This window comes from Lepidochelys kempii, chromosome 6 (assembly GCF_965140285.1).
Source record: "Lepidochelys kempii isolate rLepKem1 chromosome 6, rLepKem1.hap1, whole genome shotgun sequence".
Classification (NCBI taxonomy): domain Eukaryota; kingdom Metazoa; phylum Chordata; order Testudines; family Cheloniidae; genus Lepidochelys; species Lepidochelys kempii.
The window spans coordinates 37,124,212-37,150,263 of record NC_136385.1 but is presented as its reverse complement, the minus strand read 5'-3'; the positions used below and the strand labels follow the sequence as shown (position 1 = coordinate 37,150,263).

General features: G+C 42.8%; 1 protein-coding gene and 1 non-coding gene across 3 annotated transcripts; both read left to right on the top strand.

Annotated features, from left to right (window-relative positions):
- The first annotated feature begins 6,889 nt into the window (after nucleotides 1–6,889).
- Nucleotides 6,890–23,521, top strand: EIF4G2 (eukaryotic translation initiation factor 4 gamma 2). Of its 2 annotated transcripts, XM_073347595.2 has the most exons (22): nucleotides 6,890–6,922; nucleotides 8,556–8,662; nucleotides 8,932–8,997; nucleotides 9,518–9,643; nucleotides 10,440–10,542; nucleotides 11,642–11,773; nucleotides 11,870–11,936; nucleotides 12,027–12,178; nucleotides 12,557–12,667; nucleotides 13,564–13,647; nucleotides 13,757–13,855; nucleotides 14,047–14,188; nucleotides 14,290–14,450; nucleotides 14,988–15,101; nucleotides 15,978–16,103; nucleotides 16,348–16,452; nucleotides 16,539–16,754; nucleotides 17,416–17,674; nucleotides 20,926–21,130; nucleotides 21,668–21,879; nucleotides 22,202–22,323; nucleotides 22,696–23,521. In XM_073347595.2, the coding sequence occupies exons 1-22, from the start codon at nucleotides 6,905–6,907 to the stop codon at nucleotides 22,759–22,761; spliced, it is 2,793 nt and encodes a 930-aa protein (XP_073203696.1). In that variant the 5' UTR covers nucleotides 6,890–6,904; the 3' UTR covers nucleotides 22,762–23,521. The 2 variants fall into 2 exon arrangements, with proteins under 2 accessions (XP_073203696.1, XP_073203697.1); XM_073347596.2 differs by lacking the exon at nucleotides 14,988–15,101.
- LOC140913967 (small nucleolar RNA SNORD97) lies at nucleotides 15,138–15,303 on the top strand. Its single transcript, XR_012159727.1, has one exon. It is a non-coding gene; the product is annotated as a small nucleolar RNA SNORD97 (small nucleolar RNA).
- Nucleotides 23,522–26,052: the final 2,531 nt, after the last annotated feature.

Genomic DNA, 26,052 nt, shown 5'->3' with positions numbered 1-26,052 from the left:
CTTTTCTATTGTTTTTTCAAGGGAGTTGGAACAAATACAAGGTCTCCTCAGCTAGGAAAACACCTTTGCTGTGTATGGATTAAAGGACTACCCCCAAACAAATAGATGACCCTATACAGTACTGTACATATAATCACTGATTTTTGGTTATATACTGTTCTTTCCTTCTTTCTGGTCCTTTTTGTAATGCCTTTGTAAATGGTTTTTCTCTCCACTACCTTTTCTCCTATTTTTTTCCCCCTGGAGGTTTGTATTTTTTTGTTTTTAAATCTTCCGCTTCTGCTGTATGCCCCAGCCCCTGCCTTTCCTAAACAGAACACCAAATAAAATAATGTTCCAGTTCAAGTCAAACAGTTTAACTTCTGCTGTTAGTGGGTTTGAGATTTGACAAAGTAAATTCACTCTTCCTAGTAAAGCCTGTGTGCTTTCTTATGTGATTTTTAAATTTTCTCCCAAATTGAAATGTTTTCCTTCTTTGATACCCACAAATCTATGTAGCCCTCACAAGATTATTTTCTGTGCATTAGTGACACACGAACTTCAAATGGGATTGTTTTAATAGCAATTATAATTGCATCCACCTAAAACAAAAATCTGTCCATTTCCCTAATCTTGCAACTGTTCCATGCCCATCAATGGGGATGTACACTGACATTAGTGGGGTTCTGAATGAGTGTAAGGGTACACCCACACAACATTTTTCAGGGTCTTAGCTTCCTTGATTAGTCACCAAGTCACAATGTGCAGGTACTGAAATTGGATTTAGATTCTAGAGGACCAGACTGAAGTTTTTACTTTTGGAGTTAGCAGTCCATGTTAAAACTGTGTTTTAGATATAGGGTGAAGGAAGGATGTTGAGGCTTCTTTTAAACGTTTTTCTTTCTTTACCAAAAAAATAAAAAGGCAGTGAACCCCACCTTAAGGAACAACCCAGGTGCCAATGAACAGCAGCAGCAAGAGGAAACCATGTCACAGAGATGGCACAAAACATGGAACAAACATGATGATCACAAAGATTATAGATACTGTAGTTATAACTATTTGTTAAAGAGGCAACTTATTCCATACCCACAGAGACAACTGATGCAGAGAGGTATAGCTAGACCAGTCCTGGCCTTGGATTCTTCCAGACATTGAGTAGCTGATGTTCAGTATAAGTGACATTATGAAAAAAGATATTTAAAGGGGTGAAGATAGGGTAGTTTGGAGAAGCCTAGCTTATGATAAAGATATCAGGACCACAGATGACAGTCAAAAGGGGTAATAAAACTGATTTAACATATTGCTGATTGCCTGGAGGAAAGTGGGATAATATAGAAACCCCTTCAAGTTAAGATATGTGCTGGATACTGTACTAGTGATTGGGCTATGCAGCTCTCGGATGTGAGCAATGGTGTGCCTTCACTGTTGATTGGTGGTACTAATAAGATGGGCAATATATGTGACACTGGTATTTCAAAGCCTAATTTGTCCTGCCAACATTTTTAGCAGTACTAAAGAGGAAGGGGAAACCAACTCTCTCCAGAGATGCTCAACACCTTTCAGGCTCACCTTAATGGCACACTTCAAACACTTATGCACTTGAATAGTCTCATTCAAGTCAACGGGACTACTTATGTACACAGCTACTTACATGCATATTTGCAATGTCAGGACCTAAGAGAACAAGCACACTTTAAAAAGTAAGGATCATGCACCATGAGATGTATTGTTAGTTTATTTAGCAAATGTAGTTTTAACATTCATTGTTTACTATAATATAGAAATATTTTGTAGTGTAGTTTTCTTAAAAAAAACCCAAAAACTAACAAGGTTGATACAATGGTCTGCTAATCAACACCTGCATAATTTGCTTACAAAAATAAATAGTAGTTTCTACCCACTTCCCAACAAAGACTTATTAGAGAAAGTCAAATGATCAAGCTTCTACTTCACTTCCACTTTGGGATCCTTTGTGCCCTAACACAGTGCTGGAATAGTTGTGCTGGAATAGTTGTGCTGCAAACTCTGTAGGGGAATGTCCTGTACTTCAAAGCAAAACACAATCCCTCATTTCAATTTGGTTTCCAAAAATTTTGAGTACTGCTTTTTAACCCCAAGAACACAAATTTTTGGATCTCTTCTGTACTACAGGTCAAAACCTTCTTCTTGACAGCAGCCTGGTACCAACATTAATAATTGCTTTAATATCTTGAGCCTTGATCTCGCAATGGCCTCTGTGCACGCAGACCCTACATCCACATAGAACCCCACTGAAGTTAGTGGAGCTGTGAACAGGTGTGAAGGTCTGCCTGTGTGAATCCTATGCAAGCTCAATGTTGTTGCTGTATAGCTCCTTGGGGAAACTGCCTTTTGACACAAAACAAGTCAGGGGAAAAAATATTCCTTTACCCCTCGCCCCCCCTCCCCCCCATCATAAAGAAATCTTGACCTTCCTTGTTTTTTTGTTTTTGTTTAAAAAGACAGTCCCTACATGTGTTTACCTACATACAGCATATGTGTCTGTGCATGAAATTTATTTTTAAATAGTCTGTTCAGGTTTTTTCATATAGAATTTTGTAGATTAAACTGTTAATGCTTATTGTTATTAGAGGAAAATACCTTGGATTAATGTCGTCCTACTGAAGAGGAACACACAAAGGCTTATATCGGTGCACCACGGTAGGCCTCCCATAAATTTTTGGACAGCAATATAAGGTGTTGAGAGCCTACTGCAAGGTATGAAGAACCAGAGTTGGTTCTGGAAAATTAGAGGCTTTCAGTAAAGCCATTTGTTTGGACCTCCCAGCTGCAGGGTGCAAGAGTTAGTGTGTCACTTTCTCAGTCACTTGCCCTACACTTCTGTCATGCCAGCTAAAAAAAAGAAAGGCACAGTGGGTGATGTGTCCAGAGCTAATGTGGGTGTTTGTGGAAGTTTAGTGTTAAGGAAAACCTCTGGCATGACCCGTCCAGGACTGTGATAAAAAGGAAGATATTTTGATTCTTTTAGGAGGTTAAAGTTAGCAGTATCACCATAAAGCTCCCGTGGTAAAGGGACATGACCCATATCAGTCTAGCATTTTATTCTGTAGCTGCTAGGGATCCTGCATGACCTAGGAATCCACCTAAGGCTGCATCTGTGGCAGTATTATTTGAACTAATATACATGAGCACACTCCTATTGACTTCAACGAGAGGAGTGAGCCTTCCTATGACTGGTTTAAATGACACACCGTGCCTGACGTGGGCACTCCGTGTAGGGGTAAATTTTATTCAGTACAAATTAAAAGCCTCATCCCCATCAAAACACCAAACTGCAAGCTATAATTGTATTACGGCTTGTCTACACTACAAAATTAAGTCGATTTTAATTTAGGTTGACCTACAGCCACCGCAGTAAGTCAATTGACTGTTGGTGTTCATACTACCCTACTTCTGCCCATAGTGCACATCATAGGTGGTGGGTGAACCCTCCTGCACTTCGGGAAGGCTAGCCCACCTACTTGGCCCCTCACCCGCCAGAGCCCTGGGGGCCCCTCCCAGCCGGAGAAGCCCTGGCCAAACCACTCCAACCTCTCAGCCATGGGCTTGCCCGAGCCACCCCTGGCTGCCAGCCAGCTGAGTCATCCCTGGCCACCGGGGGCCTGTGGGCTGGCCCAAGTTGCCCCTGGCCACCAGCAGGCTTGGGGACCAGGCAGGCCAAAGCACTGGCCCAACCCTCAGGCTGGCTTGCGCTGCTCAGGGCTGCCAGCCAGACAAGCCTTGAGCTCCAGGCTGCCAGCCCAAGTTCAGCCCCTGCCGGCTTTGGGGGAGCAAGGGCGGGACCTTGGAGCAAAGCATAGGCGAGGCCATGGCCTGGGTTAGGCGAGGCCATGGCCTGGGTTAGGAGAGGCTTAGCCTCCCCGACCTATTGTACCTGCCACTGATGGTGCACATCCTCACCAAGAGCACTTGCATGACTGAAGTGGGGCATTGTGGGACACTGACAGCAGTGCAGAGCTCATAGTGGAGTAACCCACCCTCCCCAGAGTGACAGCCTGAGCTGTGAGCCAAGCAGGGCTCAATTTCACTGCTGGAAACCTACCAGCAGTGAAATTGACATTCGTGTCAGTTTCACAGCTTCCTCCTGCTAAGAGCAGCAGCCTGGGGCTCACAGCTGGAGCCATGAAACTGACAAGAATGACAACCAACAGCAGATCTAAGTAAGGCAGAGTCTATGCAGCCACTACACTACGCTGCCTTAATCACACTGAAATAAGCACTATACCTCTTGCAGAGGTGGAGTTATGTCAGTGTAGCAGGCCACTTGCTTTGGCAGAAGCAGCATTCTGGTGTAGACATTGACATGATTAGGTTGAGGTAAGCTGCCTTACATTCACTTACCTCTGTAGGGTAGACTAAGCCTTAGAAAATGATATTGTTATGGCACACATCATGAGGTGGTGCTGTTACAGTCTTCCAAGTTCGCCTTCTAGTGTGCAAGCAAATGTTTAGCTTTGGTATAGCACACGTTGTTGTTGTTGTTGTTGGTAGTTAGTTAGTTTGGGGTTATGCAAGTTCTGCATGGAAGTCAGTGGTCAAGGAAGAAATGGCTGTGTGAGCTGTGGGAGAGTTTGCTCTCTGCCTTGTCTCTGTTAGAGTTGTTCTCTGGGAACCAGGCCTTGAAGTTGGGCTATTATTCCTGGGGAAAAAAAGATTACCCTTAATGTCATCTAACCACCACTTTTCTAAAACAAGTGTATTGTGTATCCACTAGGTAGAGTACAGGAGTATACTCAGTCAATGCTGGGCACTGACCTGCAAAGCCCTTGGCCTCGACCTCTGCTACCATTTGCCAGATTGTTGAGACTAATATCAGAAAAAGGAGCAACACTATTGCTAAGCAGAGTTTACCATGCTTCACAACTTTTAACATGGTCATAGCTGTAGATGACAGTTTAGGGCTCTGTTCTTTACTTTGTGATTAGAGTATGCTCCCTCCATGATCAGGCTGCATATATAAAATATTTATTTAATCTTTAAATCTTTATAACATGCACTTTGGAACAATTCAGTAGGTAGAACTCTCCTATTACCCCCCAACTAAGACTCTCCCATAACCATCCTCATATCTACTCAAACCTGTCACTTTATTTTTGCCACCACCCTCTGAAAAGTGAGGAAAAAACAACAGTTTGAGAGAACAGCCATATTTTGAAGCATATCCTGCAAGCTGAACAATCACGGTTCTGGGCAAAAGCCTGTGACTAGATTTCCCCCAGTGTGCAGTCTGGGACTAGCATGGGCCCGCTGTGCACCCCGACTCTTCCCCCCTGCTGCTTGCTGGGAGCTGATCCAAAAAAAAAGGAAGCAATAAGATGCAACAAGCCAAAAACTAGCTAATAAGCAATTCACAAGCTAATTAAGCAAAAAACAAGCCCCATTTCTGGGTGTGGGTTTTTTTGTTTTTTGTTTTGTTTTGTTTTTTTTGAGAGTTTGGCATGTCTGATAATGATGGTTTACTGTTGACAAGACTGTACTCTAAAATAATGTGCAAAAACATATCAATTAAGAGGAGGAAAGAACTGTGATTTATACTCTAAGGAAAATCTTTCATCTGCCTAATAGCTGCATTGTGAAATGTGCATGTGCTCTCAGTCATAGCAGCAGCAAAGGTCCTTCCATGGCAAAGCATCCCACTGTGCTACCATAGCTACAACCATGTTCAAGAACGATTGTTAAACATTATAAACCATGCAAGTCAGAACCGGCCTCACGAATCATCCTCAACCATCAGTCAGGTCCATGATGCCATGCAATGGACTGAACAGCTCTACCAGCTGAACCCCTCTACTGCACCCTAGGTGGCCTCTAAGGAGCGAATGCAACCCTAGAATTGGATGCAGGGGACTAGACCCCTGCAGCCACCATGGCAAGGTCCTTCATGCAGCTGTTTTCAGGCTCAGATCACAATGTATAACCGTGTAGTGTGTAGTAACGATATGTGGGGTGTGTACGTGTGTTTTCAACCTGGTCAGAGAGACTGAGTAGTAGTATACAGTAGTAGGTAAAACGTCCCCTCCCCTTGCTCGCTGTGAGCCAGGCAGCCCGATGTAATGCACGGGGACAGCTCCTTCGCCCTCCTGAAGCAGGAGCCTGCCTGATGGGAGAAACATAAGAACAAACAGCAAAGAAGAGAGACAGGCAGGCAGCCCCCATTGAATGGGTGCGCCGCTTGCGCAACCGCCCCCTTTACACCCAGTCAGCTACGCATTCCCGTTGGCGTAAATGCCTTCGCGCATACCGGTGCTGCACTGCGGAGGTGCTGCTCCTCAACCAAGCTTTCCTTGCTCGCTCCTCCCCCATCTTTGCTCTATCCCCGCCCCCTTCCTCTGTCGTGATTGGCGGGCGTGGGCGGAGTCTCCGGCGGCGATTGGCCGTTGGTGTGCTGAGGCGGAGGTAGGTTGCGCGCAGGGTAATAAAGTTAGTGGGGCTGTCTCAGTGCGCGTTAGAAGCGGCCGCGAGTTGGATCTCTATGGAGGTGGTTGACGGAAGCTTTTGGCTGCTCCTGCTTGGGTGACTCGGAGGCTCGTCCTGCGTCGCACGCTCTCCCCCCCCCACCCCGCTCCCCGGCTCCCTTTTTCCCCCTCCCTTCTCTCGTCTCCTCCCCCCCCCCGCCCTTGGTAGCTGCCGAGATCCGGTGAAGCTGACGAGGCCCCAGGGAAGGTGAGGAAGCCGGTGCCGGCGGACAGCGTTGGGGGGTGGTGGTGGTGGTGGTGGTGGGTGGGGGGGTACTGTTGTCTAAAATGGCCGCCGCTAAAATGGCCGCCATCTTCTTTTCGCTTCCCCCTCTTTCTCCACTACAAAATGGCGGCTCCGGCCGCCGGGACCGGCTTCTCCCTGACCGGTGAGCGAAGGGCAGAGACTCGCAGCCCGTCCGGCTAGGATGAGAAGCCGTGGGGAGGTACCGGCTGCGGCGCGGCTGGGTGGGGGGGGAGCGGCGCGGGGAGCCGGTTACCGGCTCTGCCCTTGGAAGGGCGCCTCAGCCCGCTCGCGGCGGCGGGGTAAAGGGGCGGCGGAGGACTGATTTCTCCGGAGAAGGCAGTGTGGCGCCCGCGTAACCTGGGAGAAGGTGCCTGCTCCCGCCTACACCGGGGTGCAGGATGGGGGGTCCTGATCTGCCCCGGGGAGGGGCGAGTCCTTGACCCCCCGACTTGCCCGAGAGGGGGATGCGCCTTGGGGACCGTGGTCGCTCCCATAGGATCCCCTCGCTCCGCAGGAGCTTCACTTCCCGCCCCGTTTTGCGCTTCTCCCCGCCCTTTCGGGTGCCTCCCTGCGCCGGCGAAGGGGGAAGCGCTTTGTCTGGGCGGCGAGGCCCTCGCGGGCTGCGCGTAGTTCTGGGGGGGGCCGTCGCCCTGCAGAGGGCGGGCTGGGGCCTTCCTGCTTCCCTCGCCGAGAACAAAGAGCCGGCCGGGCCTGCTGCGCCTAGGAACGGGCGGCGCCCGGAGGCGGGGGCCAGGGGGGCGCTCGGGGCTCCGTGCGGCAGGGAGGGGGGGAAGTGCCTGTGTCCTGCGGGGGCGTCGCTGCTGCCGCCTGCGTTTCCCGCAGCCCTTTTGTTCGGCTGCAGCCCCCTCTTGTTCCCTTCCCTTGCCCCCAGCCCTGAGCAGCCAGGGCAGGATTAGAAGGTGTATTGCTCACGCGGAAAGGATCCCTAAAGAGTAGGAGGTAGAGCTTACCTGCCAAACCTGCATAGGAGGGAGGGGGACTTCCTCAGGGGGAAACACCTTTCATGCGCTCATTCTCCAGTGACGAGAACTATACTAGGCTCCATCATGCTTTATCTCGTCACTTAATTTTTTAAAATGGCTGAGCCAGTAGAAAAGGTTGTGGAAGGAAAATTTTGAAACACGGAATTGTTCAGGTGCTCGATCTTTTCTTTTCAGAGCAGACTACCTCCATGATGATTACTGCTCTGATTTTTCTTTTAAAGGCCACCCACATTTCCAGGCATGCTCAAACTATCTCCATCTTTGGATCTTAACCATTTGTGGGGTGAGGCAAACGGGGTTTAAAGCAGTTCTGTAGTTAAATGACTATCACATGGATTAGATATTCATGTGATCTTAAATAGGTCTGGATTAAACCCTTTATGATCTGGCACATCTGTTCACACTACGGTTTTTAGGATGCATTCCTGTTAAATTTGATATTACTGCATGGCTGTTCCTGCCAAACTTAACAATAGTACAAATAAATCTTAAATTAAGTAACCTGTAAGAAAAAGGTGCCTCTCGGACAAGAATTGAGACCGTATTTTTGGCCACAAAAGAAATGATTATGGTCGCATAATCGAGTTTTCTGAGAATGTGCCTACATTGCTTTATGTTGCTGATGTCATCAAGTGTTGCACATAAGTGAAGGAATAAACTGACTTTCAAGCTGTATTTAAGCTCTGGGGGAGTGCTTTTTAATAAAAGCCCTTGGTTAACACAAACCACATTATTTGAGTTTAATAGATGTCATCCTGCTGAAGAAAAGAACTCTGATATGAGCACAAGCGAATAATTGTAATATGATCTCTTGATTTATCGTTCTAGGTTTTTTTCCCCCCACCCTGTCAATTTATTATTCTTTTGAAGATTCTTCGTTGTCAAGCCGCCAAAGTGGAGAGTGCGATTGCAGAAGGGGGTGCTTCTCGTTTCAGGTAGGTTTTTTCCCCTCAATGACAGACTATTGTAAAATAACTCAAAAGCAAAATGTCTGGCAATATATACGTTGAACTGTCTCTCTGAGAATTTTAAGTTCGTTTCATATGCTAAGTGACAGATTAATTGTATCACTTTTAACTTCTGTTTGTGAAGGATGTATAGCTAAACTTTCAAATAAAATATACAAAAATCGTGTAGCTAGTCCTGAGCTAGAGAGAGTACTTTTGAAAAGCCTTGAATAAAGATATTTTCTTCTCTGAAACAGTGCTTCTTCAGGCGGAGGAGGTAGTAGGGGTGCACCTCAGCACTATCCCAAGACTGCCAGCAACAGGTATGTCATATTGCCATGGTGGTAAAAACATATACAGCCATAAATAAGGAGTCTGCATGCATGCAGCAATTATTGATCTCAAACCTGTAGACTTCTCTAAGACACCATGTGATTATACTTTTTGTCAGTTTTTGTTAGCTTGCTAACAGATAACACTGACAAATCTTATTCCAGTTTTGTATACAAGAGAAAAAGACATTTACGTTTTTAGTTAGACTGGCCAACTGTAGGCAATTACTAACTTATTAGTGCTAATATGATCAGATTTCATTTAACTGAAGTGAAGTAAAGGGGGTATGGAGAGGAGTTGTTGGGGATCCTAGAGAATACCCAATCCTGCAAAAGAAGTATGTGGGTCTCCATACTGTCCCCATAGGCTAAGGGCGCACCTATTGCACAACCAGTTGCAGGTTCATATCCTAAATCTAAGGTGACATTCAATGCTTCTGCTGCTTGTGACAATATTTGAGCAAAATCGTTTTTTCTCAGTTTACTTATTTATATTTTTCAATAAATATAGCGAGTTCCTGGGGAAAACCCCAGGGCAAAACGCTCAGAAATGGATTCCTTCACGAAGCACTAGACGAGATGACGACTCCGCAAATGACAAAGAACGACATGATGCAATCTTCAGGAAAGTAAGAGGGTAAGTTGGTCTGTTATTTTTAAGGTTAATATCAGTTGGCAAAATGGAGTACTAAAAATTACCTTTTTCCCCCATATTGTCTTACCAACCTGTAGTATAAGTACTTTTATACCAGTAGTTTTCAACTTGTGGTCTTCAGACCCCAAGGGGTCTGCAGACTACATCCAAGATTTCCAAAGGGGTCCACGCTTAAAAGTTGTGGGGTTTTTTGTTGTTTTTGGGGGGAGGGGTCCACAAATGTCTTATATGGTTAAAATTGAAATCCATAGCCCCTAATGGAAGGGTTAGAAGGAGGGGCAAATACATGTGCATAAACTTATGAGAGAGTATTCCTGAAGCTGGTTAGAAATTCCTGAGTAGCTGTCTTCTGTAAGGGATTGGTGGAGCAGGAGCAGTAGAAAATATGAATTGTCTGCCCTGTATCATGTAAAAAAAACTTTAAGGGGGGGGATTAAGACTGCTGTATTCTCTTTGCTACTGAGTGTATTTTTCATGTGCCCTAAAACCTACTCTAGTTGACAAACACAAAGTAAATTCTGCATTTTCCACAGTATGCATCCAATGAAGCGAACTGCAGCTCACGAAAGTTTATGCTCAAATAAATTGGTTAGTCTCTAAGGTGCCACAAGTACTCCTTTTCTTTTTACAAAGTAAATTGCTCTTGTCAGAAGTGAAAACTGGAAGAAAACCAGGAGAACTCGAATCTTAACCCCAGCTCACGTAGATTAAACTGTATGGACTATGTGAACATTTTACAAACATAACTGATTCCTCTTAACTTTTTTTTTTCCTCTAGCATACTAAATAAACTTACTCCTGAAAAGTTTGACAAGCTATGCCTTGAGCTCCTCAATGTGGGTGTAGAGTCTAAGCTCATTCTAAAAGGGATCATACTGCTGGTAAGTCAGGTGTATTTTTAAGTGCTTATTAATTTAGTATTCAATAAGAATAAGTGATTGTACTAAAACTTAAGTTTTTGCTTAAAGGATGATTGATCTTGGTTAAAGTCTCAGAATTGTTCCTGATATATAAAATAGTGATAAATAGATGACGGAATATTGCCCAAAACTTAATTTTATTACATATTGGGGGCTGTAGCTCACGAAAGCTCATGCTCAAATAAATTGGTTAGTCTCTAAGGTGCCACAAGTACTCCTTTTCTTTTAACTGGAAGAGAAGCAGCAGTCTAACTAATGAGCAATTTAATGTTTATGCATATATTAAAACAACGTTTCCTGGTAAAGTTTTCTACAGTAGTACAGGATGTGAAGATTTCTTTTAATCTGAAGCAGGCTTTTATTAGCCACAAATGCTTCTGATATTTCTATAGGTGGTCTTGGGACTCTGTTACACTTTGAGTGCCAAGTGATAGTGTAGCCTTTTTTTTTTTTTTTTTTTAAACATTGCTACTAGTAGTAGTTATACTGTGCAAAATAATTTGTACTGTGCTACCCATCTTTGTGCTCTGTGTAAATTACTTCAGTATAGTCAGGTGAACTAAAGTGGGGCTGGCAGGGACTTTGAGAGATAATCTAGTCCACAGACACACTCCATGCTGTGACTCCCCCTGGTGCAGAGGCAGAACCAAATACACTCATTCACATGAAATAAAAGATGTGTGAGCTCAGGCACAACTACTGTCTAAATCCCATAGCAATGTTGTAAGGCTGTAATAGATTCTGAGGTGGTTGGATGGGAGGGAGGAGGGTATTTTTTAACATTGGAATACCAGTGTGTTGAAGGTTACACAAGATACTCAAGTTCTCAAAGGCTATAAGAGGTTAGGAAATACCAGGAGTCCATCTGGAACAATAGCCAAATATAAGAGTGACTCTTGTAACTGTATGACTGGGTACTTTGCCCCCAAATAGACAGTTTTAAAAAGTCCCCTGTTAGTGTCCTGTTGACGATATTCACTACTTAATCCTGAAAGAGTATCTTAAAGTTTGAATTAAAATCTAATCAATTACGGTACTAGAAACATACTATTTTCTTTAGATTGTAGACAAAGCCCTCGAAGAGCCGAAGTATAGCTCCCTGTATGCTCAACTATGTCTGCGGCTGGCAGAAGATGCACCCAACTTTGATGGCCCATCAGCAGAGTGTCATCCAGGACAGAAGCAAAGCACAGTGAGTGTCTTATTCCTCTCTCTCATTGAAAATCTAAACTTTTTGCTTGTGTGGTTAATTGCATTGGTCTGAAACCTAATTATATCTTGTTTGTAGACATTCAGACGCCTCCTAATTTCTAAACTTCAAGATGAATTTGAAAACCGCACCAGAAATGTTGATAGTAAGATTAAAGCTAGTCTATATTAAATCTAGATTTTATATTTTATGTATATTTGTAAAGTATTGTTGACACACTTCTCTTTTCGTCCAGTCTATGATAAGCGTGATGGTCCCCTCCTCCCGGAGGAGGAGGAACAGAGAGCTATTGCCAAGATCAAGATGCTGGGGAACATCAAATTCATTGGAGAACTTGGCAAGCTTGATCTTATTCATGAATCTATCCTTCATAAGTGCATCAAAACAGTAAGTGTCAGGACTTCCTAAACTTGGTGTGTAACAACTTGGTAAAATAGTTCTTTACAGCTAACATTCAAGTGTGAAAAAATAAGAAGTGTGTATGTAGGAAAATTTGAATAGTTAATGACCGTGCAAAATACTTTGGGGATTTTTTGTTTTGTTTTTTTTCAAGGGGGGCAACTTTCAGTGCAGTATATAGCTTTATCGAACAGATAGAGTTCTCATCTTGGAGAATTCTCATAGATTTTAATTTGGTCCAGATATTTTGCAGAATCAGGTTCTACATAGAGAGAGGGGAGAGCATTCTGTATTTTGAATTAACCTCATAACTGTCTGCAGAAAGATCCCCCTCTTAATGGAAATAATCCCTCTTTAATGTTTTAGCTTTTGGAAAAGAAGAAGAGAGTCCAACTCAAGGATATGGGGGAGGATTTGGAGTGCCTCTGTCAGATAATGAGGACAGTGGGACCTAGACTAGACCATGCAAAAGCCAAGGTATGTCTTTCTTTCAAACTGGAGTACTAACTGATTTTTTTTTTTTAAATTTTTTGGACCCAGGTGTAATATGTTGCAATCCACTTTGAATTAGTGTTTCAGACTGAGTTCTACTATACCAAAACCTTTAAAAACTGGCTGGAAAGAACTAGATTTGGACTAAGTTCTTTATATTCAGGGAGTTCATCTACATTAATTGTGTTGCCTTTTCATCACTTCATAATTGGTGTGAACTCTGTATACTTAGTGCAGACTTGTCCTCTTTTTTTTTTTTTTTCCTCTCTCAACAGAAAGTTGGAACCTTTGTGTTTAAATCTGTGAAGGATTCATATTTTGATTGTATTTTTTATTTGAGATGGCTTCTTTCTGGAGAGGGGGAAAAAGGCAGAAATAAGTTGCTTGTTCACAATTTTCACTCTAGAAAGTCGGGGAATTATGTATTTGAATATTTTCTATCGGAGGGGTGGGGAATGATGTAGATCTGTATACTAAACACAAGCAACTAGTTACATGATGTTTCTTCTATATGTTTATGGCCTATAACTTTCCTACCCCATGTCTCTTAAGGTTGACTTGTCTTACCTTCATAGGTATTTTTAGTAGCTGGTCACTGTCAGAATGTTTATAAAGCTAAGTAGTGTTGACTTTTGCCTCAGAATGACTTGGGCAGAAGATAGTCTAGTGATTCAGCTACAGTCCAGTCCAAACCATTCCCTTAAAGGAATGGAAACAGAAGGGGAGGACAACAGCCTGTTTCTCTTTACCATTTTTAGATCATTTGAACACTGCCACATTTAAAATGTAACTTGTAATACTGACCCTGAAAAGAGAGACTATTGAGGGGGAAACTGAAACTTTAAACAACTAAGCTAAACTTGGCCTCTTTCTCCTCTTAGTCCTTAATGGATCAGTACTTTGCCCGTATGCGCTCCTTGATGTTAAGTAAGGAATTGCCAGCAAGGATTCGTTTCCTGCTGCAGGTAAGAGTGCCAGTCACTTAACAGTTTGTCCTGTGAGGTTTCTTGCCTTCTTTGTCTCTTCTCCTCTTTTCTCCCCCCCTCCCATTAAGTGTTTGCTTTTTTCCTTTAGGATACTGTGGAGTTGCGAGAACACAACTGGGTTCCTCGCAAAGCTTTTCTTGACAATGGACCAAAGACTATCAATCAAATCCGTCAAGATGCAGTAAAAGTAAGTATTCCGTGTACATTTGCACCAAATGTAATGATGTATTTATTGGTTATCTGTGGCATGTTTGCATGCAGATTCCTGGACTCTGACTAAACTCTTAATCCTAGAATCTGAATAGACTGCAAATACCTATTCTGGACTTGCAGAACTATCTATATGAATTGACTAAGCTTCTAAATCTGTCTTTGAAGGATCTGGGAGTCTTTATTCCTGCTCCTATGGCTCAAGGGATGAGAAGCGACTTTTTTCTGGAGGGACCGTTTATGCCACCCAGGATGAAACTTGACAGGGACCCACTTGGAGGGCTTGCTGATATGTTTGGACAAATGCCAGGTAAACGGAAATCCTGAAGCTGCTGTGGCAGCGGCAGCATTCTCTTGAACGTCAGGTGTGTACATGACTGTCTATGTTCTCATTCACCTTCCTATGTACAGGTAGTGGAATTGGTACTGGTCCAGGAGTTATTCAGGATAGATTTTCACCAACCATGGGACGTCATCGTTCAAATCAACTTTTCAATGGCCATGGGGGACACCTCATGCCTCCTGCTCAATCCCAGTTTGGAGATCTAGGCAAATCTTTTTTGAAAAATCAGGTAAGGAAGACTTTTGGTGGTTAGGTATATCTGGAATCTCTTTAGATTGAGACAGATGTGCAGGCTTCCAGATGGATGATGGTCATCTGTGGTGTATAAGGTTCTTACAGCTGGTAGGAGAATAAGCACTTCTTGCACACTGCGTCGTTTCTCCCCCGGCTCCCCTCTCCATCCCCCCCAGCCCCACCCCCAAAAAAAAAGAGAGAAAAGAGACTGATGCAAGGGAGACTTCTTTCTTTATTGCCAGGGAAGGTGCACATTTTAATGACTTCGAGTCAGAAGTGTGTAATGTGTCGATTTTTTTTCTTTTAAATCCATGGCCCTGGTTTTAGGGATAGAATACACTACTTTTTTTTTCCCCTCTTTCTTCCTTCCCTGGCAAATATTTTCTATTGAACTTCTAGTTCCTTTGGTACTACTACCATATTTTGTGCACCCCCGTCATCTGCACTTCTTTTCTCTCTATCTCTCTCTCTCCCTCTCTCTTCCTCTCTCTCTCTCTCTCTCTCTCTCTCTCTCTCTCTCTCTCTGAAATAGGGGCAAAGCCAGCTCTACCATAACCAGAATCAGGGACTGTTATCCCAGCAACAAGGACAGTCGAAGGATATGCCACCTCGGTTTTCTAAGAAAGGACAGCTTAATGCAGATGAGGTATATACCTACATTACTTGCAGCATTCTTAATATATTGCCCAATGATTATAGCAAGACGCGTTATTACGAGGACTAATGCTGGACCTCTGCTTCTTATCTCCTCCTCTTTTCTTCTTTGTCCCTTCTCCACTTTCACTTTAACACTCATTACCCTTGGGTGTCCAGCGTCCTGTGAGCAAGATTATGAGATATGAGGGCAATTTCTCAGGATTTTTCTTTCATAAAGCAAGGCCAATACCTCTGGCCTTTCATATAAAGGAGCTCTTCATCTGGTCACAATACAGACTCTCTTTAAAGGTCTGCTTTGGGGAGTGGTTGGCCATGATAAAATGACTGAAATGTTAATCTGAAAACTGATATGCATGTACAATAATACAAAGTTTACTCTGCATTTGACACAGTCACTGAGATGTCAACTTGCATATTTTTCCTTTAAATCTTGGCTTACCTAATAGCCATGCCTCTGTTTCCAAACCAGATCACTTTGGGTCTATATTGCAGTTATCAAAATACCAAAGCAAGGCTGAAACTAGCAATATTGTGTCTTTGATATTGTAAATCAAGACTTAAATACACAGGCACCTTATATTAACACATCTTGTTTCAAATTGGGACTTTTATCCTTCGTTCATTCTGTTGTTGGGTGTTGAAGTACACACTTGGCCTACTCCTGATTAGTTTTACTAGTGTAAATTCTGAAATCCCATTCAATACACTAGTGTAAAACTGGCATGAGATCAAGATCAGGCCTACAAAAATAAATTTGTCCTGAGTCACTACACTACATTAGCAGGGCTTGTGTGATATTCTGTTTATTTAATGACTTGCCAAGGAACTTTAGCAGTTTGATGGGCTAGGATTTGTCGTCTTACAGATAAGCCTGAGACCTGCTCAATCTTTTCTAATGAATAAGAACCAAGTGCCAAAGCTTCAGCCCCAAATAACTATGATTCCTCCCAGTGCACAACCACCACGCACTCAGACACCACCTTTGGGACAGGTAAATATCCTAATTTGATAAGTAACTATTGTTTAGCTCTGTATAAATATGTATGCAATTTAAGTGCTGACAACTATAAAGTAGCTCTTGCACATGCATCAGGATAAATCACAATCGTATATAAAAACAATGAAATGAATACAGGCTTTTCTTCTGGCTGTACTTCCAGCAAAAGATTATTTGAATAAATGTAACCAAATAAGTAATTTCTGAAACTGGCCTAACTTTATCACTTATTTTCAAGCCTCCTCAGCTTGGTCTCAAAACAAATCCACCACTTATTCAAGAGAAGCCTGCAAAGATCAGTAAAAAGCCACCACCTTCTAAGGAAGAATTGCTTAAACTCACTGTAAGTTAATGTTGTACTCTGCTCCAAACAGGAGACATGGCTGCTGCAAGAAATCAGTGGAGTTCAGATATTCATTTCTATTTCAGGAAGCTGTTGTGACTGACTATCTGAACAATGGAAATGCAAATGATGCTATCAATGGTGTGAGAGAAATGAGGGCTCCAAAGCCCTTCCTACCTGAGATGTTGAGCAAAATTATCATTCAATCCCTAGACCGATCAGATGAAGATAAAGAGAAAGCAAGTGCTTTGATCAGCTTACTCAAACAGGAAGGAATAGCCACTAGTGACAACTTCATGCAGGTACTCTGTGTTGTAGCTTTGGAGTTCTTTTTGAGTTAAAGGTTCTGTTTTTGATGCTTAGCTTCAAAAAGGTAGTCTGCTTAAAAACTGTAAGTGATTTGAATGCTGACCTTGCAAGTCCCTCTCCCAACTGTTGTGGCTTTACAACTATGTTCCTATTTCAAATGTGACAGTTTCAATGACTGTTTCCAAGATCTACAAATGAAAATGGTGAAACTGACTAGATGGTTTTCCAGTTTCTTATTTGATAGAATTCTACTTCTTTTTTTCTGTAATATCCTATAGTACAGGGGTTCTCAAACTGGGAGTCATAATTCCTCATGTCGCGAGGTGTTTGTATGGGGATTGTGAGCTATCAGCTCTGCGGGGCAGACATTTCCCAGCCCCCATTAATTTAAGTCTTTCTTCCGTCCCCCCTCCCCTCCCGTATAAGGGGGTCACACTCCAGAGGTTTGCTGTGTGAAAGGGGTCACAATACAGAAAATTTGAAAACTGCTATAGTAAATTATAGGTACTACTCCAAATAATAGACACAGTTTTCACTGGATGTATAGTTAGTGTCCTTTAGACAGAATAGACCTTGTGTGTAAGGTTCTTTCATCTTGTAGTTCCCTAGACTAATCATGTTGTTGACAATTTTAATATTCTTCCCTTTTTCTAGGCATTCCTGAATGTATTGGACCAGTGTCCCAAACTGGAGGTAGACATCCCTTTGGTGAAATCCTACTTAGCACAGTTTGCAGCCCGTGCCATTATTTCAGAACTGGTGAGCATTTCAGAACTGGCTCAACCACTGGAGAGTGGCACCCATTTCCCCCTGTTCTTGCTTTGTCTTCAGCAGTTAGCTAAGTTACAAGACCGTGAATGGCTAACTGAACTCTTCCAACAAAGCAAAGTCAACATGCAGAAGATGTTGCCAGGTAAGCAATCAAAAATACTTGTGACACGATATTAATCATTTTATCTTGCAACTTCTGTAAAGTGCACGAAAATGCCATGAAACGTTCTTGGAGGGGGATAAGGTATTTTAATAAATAACTTTGTCATATAGCAGAATTTCTTGTATTGATCAGGTTTTTTCTACCCCACTGATTTATTTGATGTCGTATCAATGCTATTCTTCAAGTTGTCTATATGGATGCCTGAGATGAGGATGTGTGCCTGCCATTGCATTCTTAATTGGAGTTTGTTTGGTTTTGTTGGCTAGTAGTGCCATCAAGTTCATAAGTGGGAGCTGACAGACATGCTATTTTGAAAGATCAGCCTTATCAGGGGCCTTCCCCAGGTAGATCTTTTTGCCATGCCTTCCAACTTAAAATGCCAGTTTTCTCAGAGCAGAGTGTGAAAGATACACAGTTGTGACTCCCTGGAAGATGGTCTTCTGGCACATTGGTCCCTTATATGCCTTCCCTCCAATTTCACTGATCCATAAAGCCCTGCTCAAAGAGAAAGCCATGATCGCTTTCATAACCACAGTGTGGCCAAGATGAATGTGGTTCCTGACCCATCTGGTCTGCTTCTGTACCTTCTTGTAATGACTGATCTTCTGGCTCTGTAGTAGGGCTCCATAACCTGCCCCAGTTTATCATCCAGCTTCTCAGGCCTAGAGCAGGAATGTTCTTCTGAAGTTCAGTTGGTTCTGTGTGTGTAGATGCCAGGGGAGAATCGGTAGAAGATACATAATGTTGAGTGTACCAGATCTAGAAGTACTTCTGCTCTTGCAAGTCCTTTTAAATAGTAGGAAATCTTATCTTCAGCTTTTGTACTAATCCTGAAATTGATGGGCTTGTTCCTGAGCTCTGTCAAGGTTCATTTATCTGCCATTATAGCTTTCCATCTGCCACTCAGAAAAACCCCTTATCTTTGCATATCCTGCAGCAAGATTCCTTAAGGGCTTCCTTAATCTGTTCCTTCCAGTGTAGGACCACAACTTACCCTGGAACTTCAGCTTAATGCTTAACACAGTAAGAGGATCTCCCTTCAAACACAGGACAACCTGCTGACTGCTTCATCCATTCTTCAACACTTCGTTCCTTGTGGCAGTCGCCTAAGCCAGAAGGGATGGGGAGCTGGAAGCCTTCATGGCTGACCCACCATATGCTGTGTTTTCTGGTCAAAAGTTACGTTACAGGCCTACCACACTTGTTCCATGAAGTGTCACTGGACTGCCACATCCATCAGGACATTCATTTGTCTTCCCTAGACAAGTGGAACTTAGATAAGGTTCAGAGACCAGTCTTCATACATTGGATATAAAATGGGCCCTGGGTTTCTGTCCTTACCAAAGTAAGTCCTTCAAAGGGCTTTCCCTAGACTCTGCCCTTCGGAGGGGTCACTCAGTCTCCTCTCAGACTGAAATGATTGTGGCGGTGCATTTTGCTTTCTGGGATGAACCCCCTCAAGTCACTGCTTACTCCATGAGAGCTCATCTAATTCCATTGCCCTCCTTAAGAAGGTGCCCATCAAGGACACTTGCAAGTCAGTCACCTGATACTCCCTTAATACATATTCATAGCATTATGCCTTATTCCATGCCTTCAGAGCAGACACAGCCTTTGAAGCTGGTCTATACTCTCTATGGGATCCCCCTCCTAAACACCCTCCTCCACATTAAAGAATTGCTTGGGACTTTTATGTAGTACACCCTGTGACAGGGCTGGGCCAGATGGCTATAGGAGAGTAATAGAAGGTAGATATATTAGCCCCAGGCTAAGTAGGTCCCTTTCCCTGGGTAAGGTAACAGGGAAGGTTCCAGAACCATCAGGAACCTTCTGGAGACTATTAAGACAGGCTGATTAGAACACCTGCAGCCAATCAAGAAGCTGCTAGAATCAATTAAGGCAGGCTAATCGGGGCACCTGGGTTTTAAAAAGGAGCTCACTTCAGTTTGTGGTGTGCATGTGAGGAGCTGGGAGCAAGAGGCGCTAGGAGCTGAGAGTGAGAACACGGACTGTAGGAGGATTGAGGTGTACAAGCATTATCAGACACCAGGAGGAAGGTCCTATGGTGAGGATAAAGAAGGCGTTGGGAGGAGGCCATGGGGAAGTAGCCCAGGGAGTTGTAGCTGTCGCACAGCTGTTCCAGGAGGCACTCTAGGCAGCTTCATTCCACAGGGCCCTGGGCTGGAACCCGGAGTAAAGGGCAGGCCTGGGTTCCCCCCCAAATCCTCCCCAACTCCTGGTCAGACACAGGAGGACTCGACCTGGACTGTGAATTCAGGAAACACAGCCAAGCTGAGGGCTGCCGTGAAGCTCCAAGGCGAGCAAATCCGCCAATAAGCACAAGACCCACCAAGGTAGAGTGGGAGCTTTGTCACAACTCGTAGGGACAATAACTCCAAGGAGAGGTTACTTAACTTAGATCCATAGACTTTAAGGCCAGAAGGGACCATCATGATCCTGTAATCCAGTGGTTCTCAAACTTTTGAATTGGTGACCCCTTTCACACAGCAAGACGCTGAGTGCGAGACACACACACCCCAAAAAAACACAACGCTACTATAAATGCTGGAGACAGTCTGGTTTGAGGGTGAAGGCTGACAGCTCATGACTCTTCTTTTTTATTTTTTTTTCTTCCTCCTCCTCCTTCTCCACCCACGCACACTCACCGCAACCCCCAGTTTGAGAACCCGTCCTCTAATCTGCCTTGCACATTACAGGCCACAGAACATTGACCACCCACTCCTTTTTAATAGACCTGTAACATCTAGCTATGTTACTGAAGTTCTCAAATCATGATTTTTAAAGACATGAAGTTACAGAGAATCCACCGTTTACACTAGTTTAAACCTACTCCTATAGTAATTGGCATTCTTCCTGATGTCTTAGCCCTATGTGTTTTTTGCCATTACCTCCCTTCCCATTTGCTTTGGAGTCTTACTGTGCTGTGAGATTCTGAAGGAACTGGAGTGTCCTAGTTTGCTCCTCATACCAGAGCACAAGGAGGCATACAGTGCAGGTGCAGACCCATAGGCACTATTAGTAGAAAAATCTTCTAGTCTGTATGGGCATGTGTACATCCTTGCCTGGAGCACCCATTGTGGCAAAACATCATGAACTCAGTTACTGTGCAATTGTAAGTAACCTCTCCTTTTCAGCTAAGCTGGTTTGGTCCATCGTTTAACTTCAAAAGTTGTCTTAGTTATTCAGAATTTTCATTCAATTTGTCTTAGAAATTGATCAGAATAAGGATCGTATGCTGGAGATCTTGGAAGGGAAAGGACTGAGTTTCTTGTTCCCACTTCTGAAACTGGAGAAGGAACTGTTGAAGCAAATAAAGTTGGATCCATCCCCTCAAGCCATCTATAAATGGATTAAAGACAACATTTCACCCAAACTTCATGTAGATAAGGGATTTGTGAATATTTTGATGACCAGGTGAGCTGATAGGTTTGCTCTGAATTAATGTCATACTTGTTAGTAGTTCAAACATGGACTTGTGCTCACTAATGTCTTATGAAATATCCACATAGCAGGAATAAAGTGTACCCTGCAGAAGAAGGATATAGAGACAAGATCTTACACAAGTAGGGGGTTCATAACAGCTTGTTTTTAATACTGTTTAAAGCACTCCAGAAGGAAAGAATGCTCTAAAGAGCAAATCCTGACCTTGTCCTCAAATCCTTCAGTGCCCTAACAGCAGAGTCCAAGGAAATAGATTAGGATTCCTTGCATCTGAAGATGAACAGGCCCACAAATAACTTGTTTGTCTACTCATTGAGTACTTTCCCAGATAGGACCTTGTTGGTCTTCGGGTTTAATGTGAGTTTTAAGCAGTTGAAAGTGGAAAATATTGATAGTGAATTTAACTAACTGACAAAAGTGCTTGTTTGTACAGCTACTTCAATGATGTGAAAGTAATTCACTAGTCTTCTATGAAAACATTTTGAAATTGTATCTAACTTTTATTTCCAGTTTCTTGCAGTATATTTCAAGTGAAGTAAGCCCGCCTAATGACGAACCAGATTCTTCATCTGCTCCTTCTAAAGAGCAGTTAGAACAGGAAAAACAACTGCTTCTTTCCTTCAAGCCAGTAATGCAGAAGTTTCTTCATGACCATGTTGATCTACAAGTGAGTGCTCTGTATGCACTTCAGGTGCACTGCTACAACAACAACTTTCCAAAAGGTATGGATAATGTATTTACATATTTCCCTCAAATACAGTAGCAAATTGGCAAAGTATGAATCCAGTGCCATCCATGTTATGAAGTGTTTAGTAAACCTGTCTGTCAAAGGGCAGTCTATAATAATTGCAGCCTCTGCTACTTTTATAACTAGGATGTGCTTAAAGTTTACCACCTGGGTGCAACAGTATACTTACCTAAATGAAACTTCATTTAATGTGCAATTGTCAGCCTTGTGTAGAGCTTTCTACAGCTGGGGAAACTGCTTCTGAGGAAAGCAATATGCCTAATATTGCATTGGTTTACCTGGCCTGTTTTTTATAGGCATGTTACTGCGCTTTTTTGTTCATTTCTACGACATGGAAATTATTGAAGAGGAAGCCTTTTTGGCATGGAAAGAGGATATTACTCAAGAGTTTCCAGGGAAGGGCAAAGCTTTATTCCAGGTAAAACTGTATAATGGAGCAGAAATTGTAAAAATCTTTTTTCAGTATATATCTGCCTACGTCCATTGTGCTGATGAGATCAGGGAAGCCTATTGTAAAAATATTAAGTACTTGGCTTAATTTAGAAATGCTCTTATGTGGCATTTATTTGGGCTGGGGAAGGGAATCTGAGGCAGGATAAAGGAGCACTGCCCCCCACTGTACTCCACACAGTAAAGGGACAAAGGTCCATGACCTGTATGCTAGCCAAAGGAAATGCTTTCTATGCTAGTATTTTAGGGGAAAGCCACCTGAATGAGATGTAGAAATTTGTAGGGTGCGCGCGCACAGTCTGCTCGTTATGCTTCTGAAATTGCATTGATATGATTGCAGGTAAACCAGTGGCTAACCTGGCTGGAAACTGCTGAAGAAGAAGAATCTGAAGAAGAAGCTGACTAAAGAACCAGCCAAAGCCTTAAATTTGTGCAAACACTGTTGCTATGATGTAACTGCATTTGACCTAACCACTGCGAAAATTCATTCCGCTGTAATGTTTCACAATATTTAAAGCAGAAGCGTGTCAATAGGATATTTTTCTGCATAAGGTTTTTGTAGTATGTCTTAATCATAGTCTACCATGAAATATTTTAGAGTATCTTTAATGTTTAGATAACAGTGTATTAGCAGCATGCAATAATTACATCATAAGTTCTCAAGCAGAAGCAGTCTATTGCAAGGGTTTTCTTTGCTGCCAGTTATTATAGGCTGTTAAGTTAGAAAACTGAATAGCAACACTGAATACTGTAGAAATGCACTTTGCTCAGTGTAATACTTGAGTCGTTGCAATATTTGATTATCCATTTGGTTGTTACAGAGAATCCTTAACTGTAATCGATGGTTGTTGCCGTAATAGTATATTGCCTGTAATTCTACCTCTAGTAATGGGCTTTATGTGCTAGATTTTAATATCCTTGAGCCTGGGCAAGTGCACAAGTCTTTTTAAAAGAAACATGGTTTACTTGCACAAAAACTGATCAGTTTGGAAAGGTGGTTAAATGCCCTTGGAAGTGGTTTTTGTGGGTGTGAAACATAAAATAGTGAGAAATTGAATTGGTCCCTCTTATTATAGTATTGAAATTAAGTCTACTTAATTTATCAAGACATGTTCATGCCCTGATTTTATATACTTGTATCTATCAATAAACATTGTGATACTTGACTTGTTTCTGAATGTCTCCCGGTAGAAGAGCTTTGACTGTCAAAGGTTAATTGGATTCCTTAAAAACATTTCATCCAAATGGAGTGAAGTTAAAGTATAGAGGTGGTAATATACTGATGAGGTAGAGCTGAGGCCTTGCTAAATGATGGAAGTTGCACTATTAGAAGTTAAATTTGTGTGTTTAAATCAACTTTTTTTAACAGTGTCTACAAGGGAGTTTGAGTGACTGTCTAAACATTATTCCCAATTGATTTAAGTTAAACTGCAAAATGTCACCCTTACATTATGTCTACTGATGGGTTAGGGCCAGTTTAACTTTCAGATTGCACTGGTTTTTACTAAGTGTTAATTTCATAATATGTAGACACTGTTAAATGGATTTTTTTAAAAGATGAGATACAAGGGAGTGGGGGAGTGAAGAAATTCTAATCACAGAGCAAGTTTTATTCATTCCTGAGATCTGGGTGACTGCATTTTGTAGGGGTGTGGTTGCTTGTACCTTCCTGTGAAGTGTCTCATACTGGTTACACATGAGGACTAGATGAACCACTGCCCTGACCCAGCATGACAATGGTGTGTTCCACAAGCAATTTAAAACTTAGGATTTCCTCACCTGAAGGACAAGCTATTGCTTTCTACTAGAACAGAGAAATCGTATTGATAAGCTTGCAAACACACTTTTTATAGAACTCTTTTAATGAAACGTTGATGGACGGAGAAGTTTATATAAGCACTAAATTGCTACATTTTCTGGTAGATGAGAACTTAAGGAAAGCAAGATATAATGGACTAAAAGTGTTCAAGACTGCTGTCTAAATGTCACTGCTACTGAATTAGGTTGCTCAGACATAGCTCATCCCATGAGTAGGTATATTTTTAGGTTGGTACACAGGGTGCAGTTCTCACAAGGGTTAGAAGCATGCTCAGTGTATCCTTTTAAATGGGGGGTGGAGGGTGGCTGGCTTCAAGTAGTGCAACATAGTCTGCAAGCTGGTATTGAAAATAGCTCTTGCCAGAGTATGTGTGTTTCACCATACATAAATCCTTAATTCTTTTTACCTTTGTCTAGCAACTAAAGCAACATAATATAGGTTAGATACAGGGCAAGTGGAGGTGCCAGGACACATTGTAGTATGGATAATGAGCAGTACACAGGGATAACATTTTAACTTGTGTAAAGCTTAATCAGTAAAATCTTTTAACTATACGCCTTTATTGAGGCCTTCTCCAAATGTAGCTATTTACTCCCCATCCTAGCAGTCAGAGCAGAAAGTGAGCAACATCAACTGTAGTTTCCTCTTCAATTGGCTACAACCTTGAGCTGCTTAATGATATTAAACTATCACTGCAGGCTCAAAATCTACTAAATGTTTTCAACAGTTGCACATCTCATTACTAGTTTGCCCCGAGTGAAATGTATATGATCTGCTTTACCAGTATTTGTTTTAATGGTGAAAGTGCACTTACAGACAGAATCAACTTATACTTCAGTCAGGTTTACTATAAGCTTGCTGTTCTGAGGGTATGTGTACACTACGAAATTGTCATTTATAGAAGTTGGTTTTGTAGAAAGCATTTTTATACAGACAATTTTGTGTGTGTCCCCCACACAAATACTCTAAGTGCATGGAGTCGGTGGAGGGTGTCCATAGTGCCAAGGCAACTGTCGACTTACGGAGTGTTGCACTGAGGGTAGCTGTTCTGCCGTCTCCGCCGCCCATTTGAATTCTGGGTAGAAATCCCAGAGCCTGATGGGACTAAAACATAGTTGCGGGTGGTTCTGGGTACATATCGTCAGGCCCCCCTTCCCTCCCTCCTGTGAAAAAGCAAGGGCAGATAATCGTTTTCTGCCTTTTTTCTTGAGTAACGCGTGCAGACACCATATCACGGCAAGCATGGAGCGTTCAGCTAACCATCACCGTATGTCTCCTGGGCGCTGGCAGACGCGGTACTGCATTGCTACACAGCAGCAATTTATTGCCTTTTGGCAACAGACAGTGCAGTATGACTGGTAGCAGTCATCAATGTAGTCCTGGGTGCTCTTAACCGACCTCGATGAGGTCAGGGGTGCATGGGCAAACATGGGAGTGACTCAGGCAAGTCATTTCTCTTTTAAGTTTCATCTCATGGCGATTGAGTCCTACTGGCAGTGCATTATCTTTTAATCTACAGCCTGCAGAAGATGAGGGCCAGCAGTCATACTGCACCGTCTTCGGCCAAGCACCCAGGAGATGACTATGGCTAGCGGTCGTACTGCACGGTCTGCTGCCAGCAAAATGTATAAAGATAGATGAAGTAGCTCAAAACAAATAGACCAGATTTGTTCTGTATTCATTTTCTCCTCCCTCCATCTGTGAAATCAATGGCCTGCTAAACCCAGTTTTGAGTTCTATCCTTGAGGGGGCCATTCTGTTTCTCGCAAAGCCACCCCCTTTGTTGATTTTAATTCCCTGTAAGCTAACCCTGTAAGCCGTGTCGTCAATTGCCCCTCCCTCCGTCAGGGCAACGGCAGACAATCGTTCTGCACCTTG

Bases quoted from the DNA above. Each gene is read 5' to 3' on its own strand.
- EIF4G2 (XM_073347595.2), top strand. The intron at 8,663-8,931 runs GTAGGTTTTTTC...TCTCTGAAACAG, and splicing joins GGGGGTGCTTCTCGTTTCAG to TGCTTCTTCAGGCGGAGGAG. The intron at 13,856-14,046 runs GTAAGTATTCCG...CTGTCTTTGAAG, and splicing joins TCCGTCAAGATGCAGTAAAA to GATCTGGGAGTCTTTATTCC.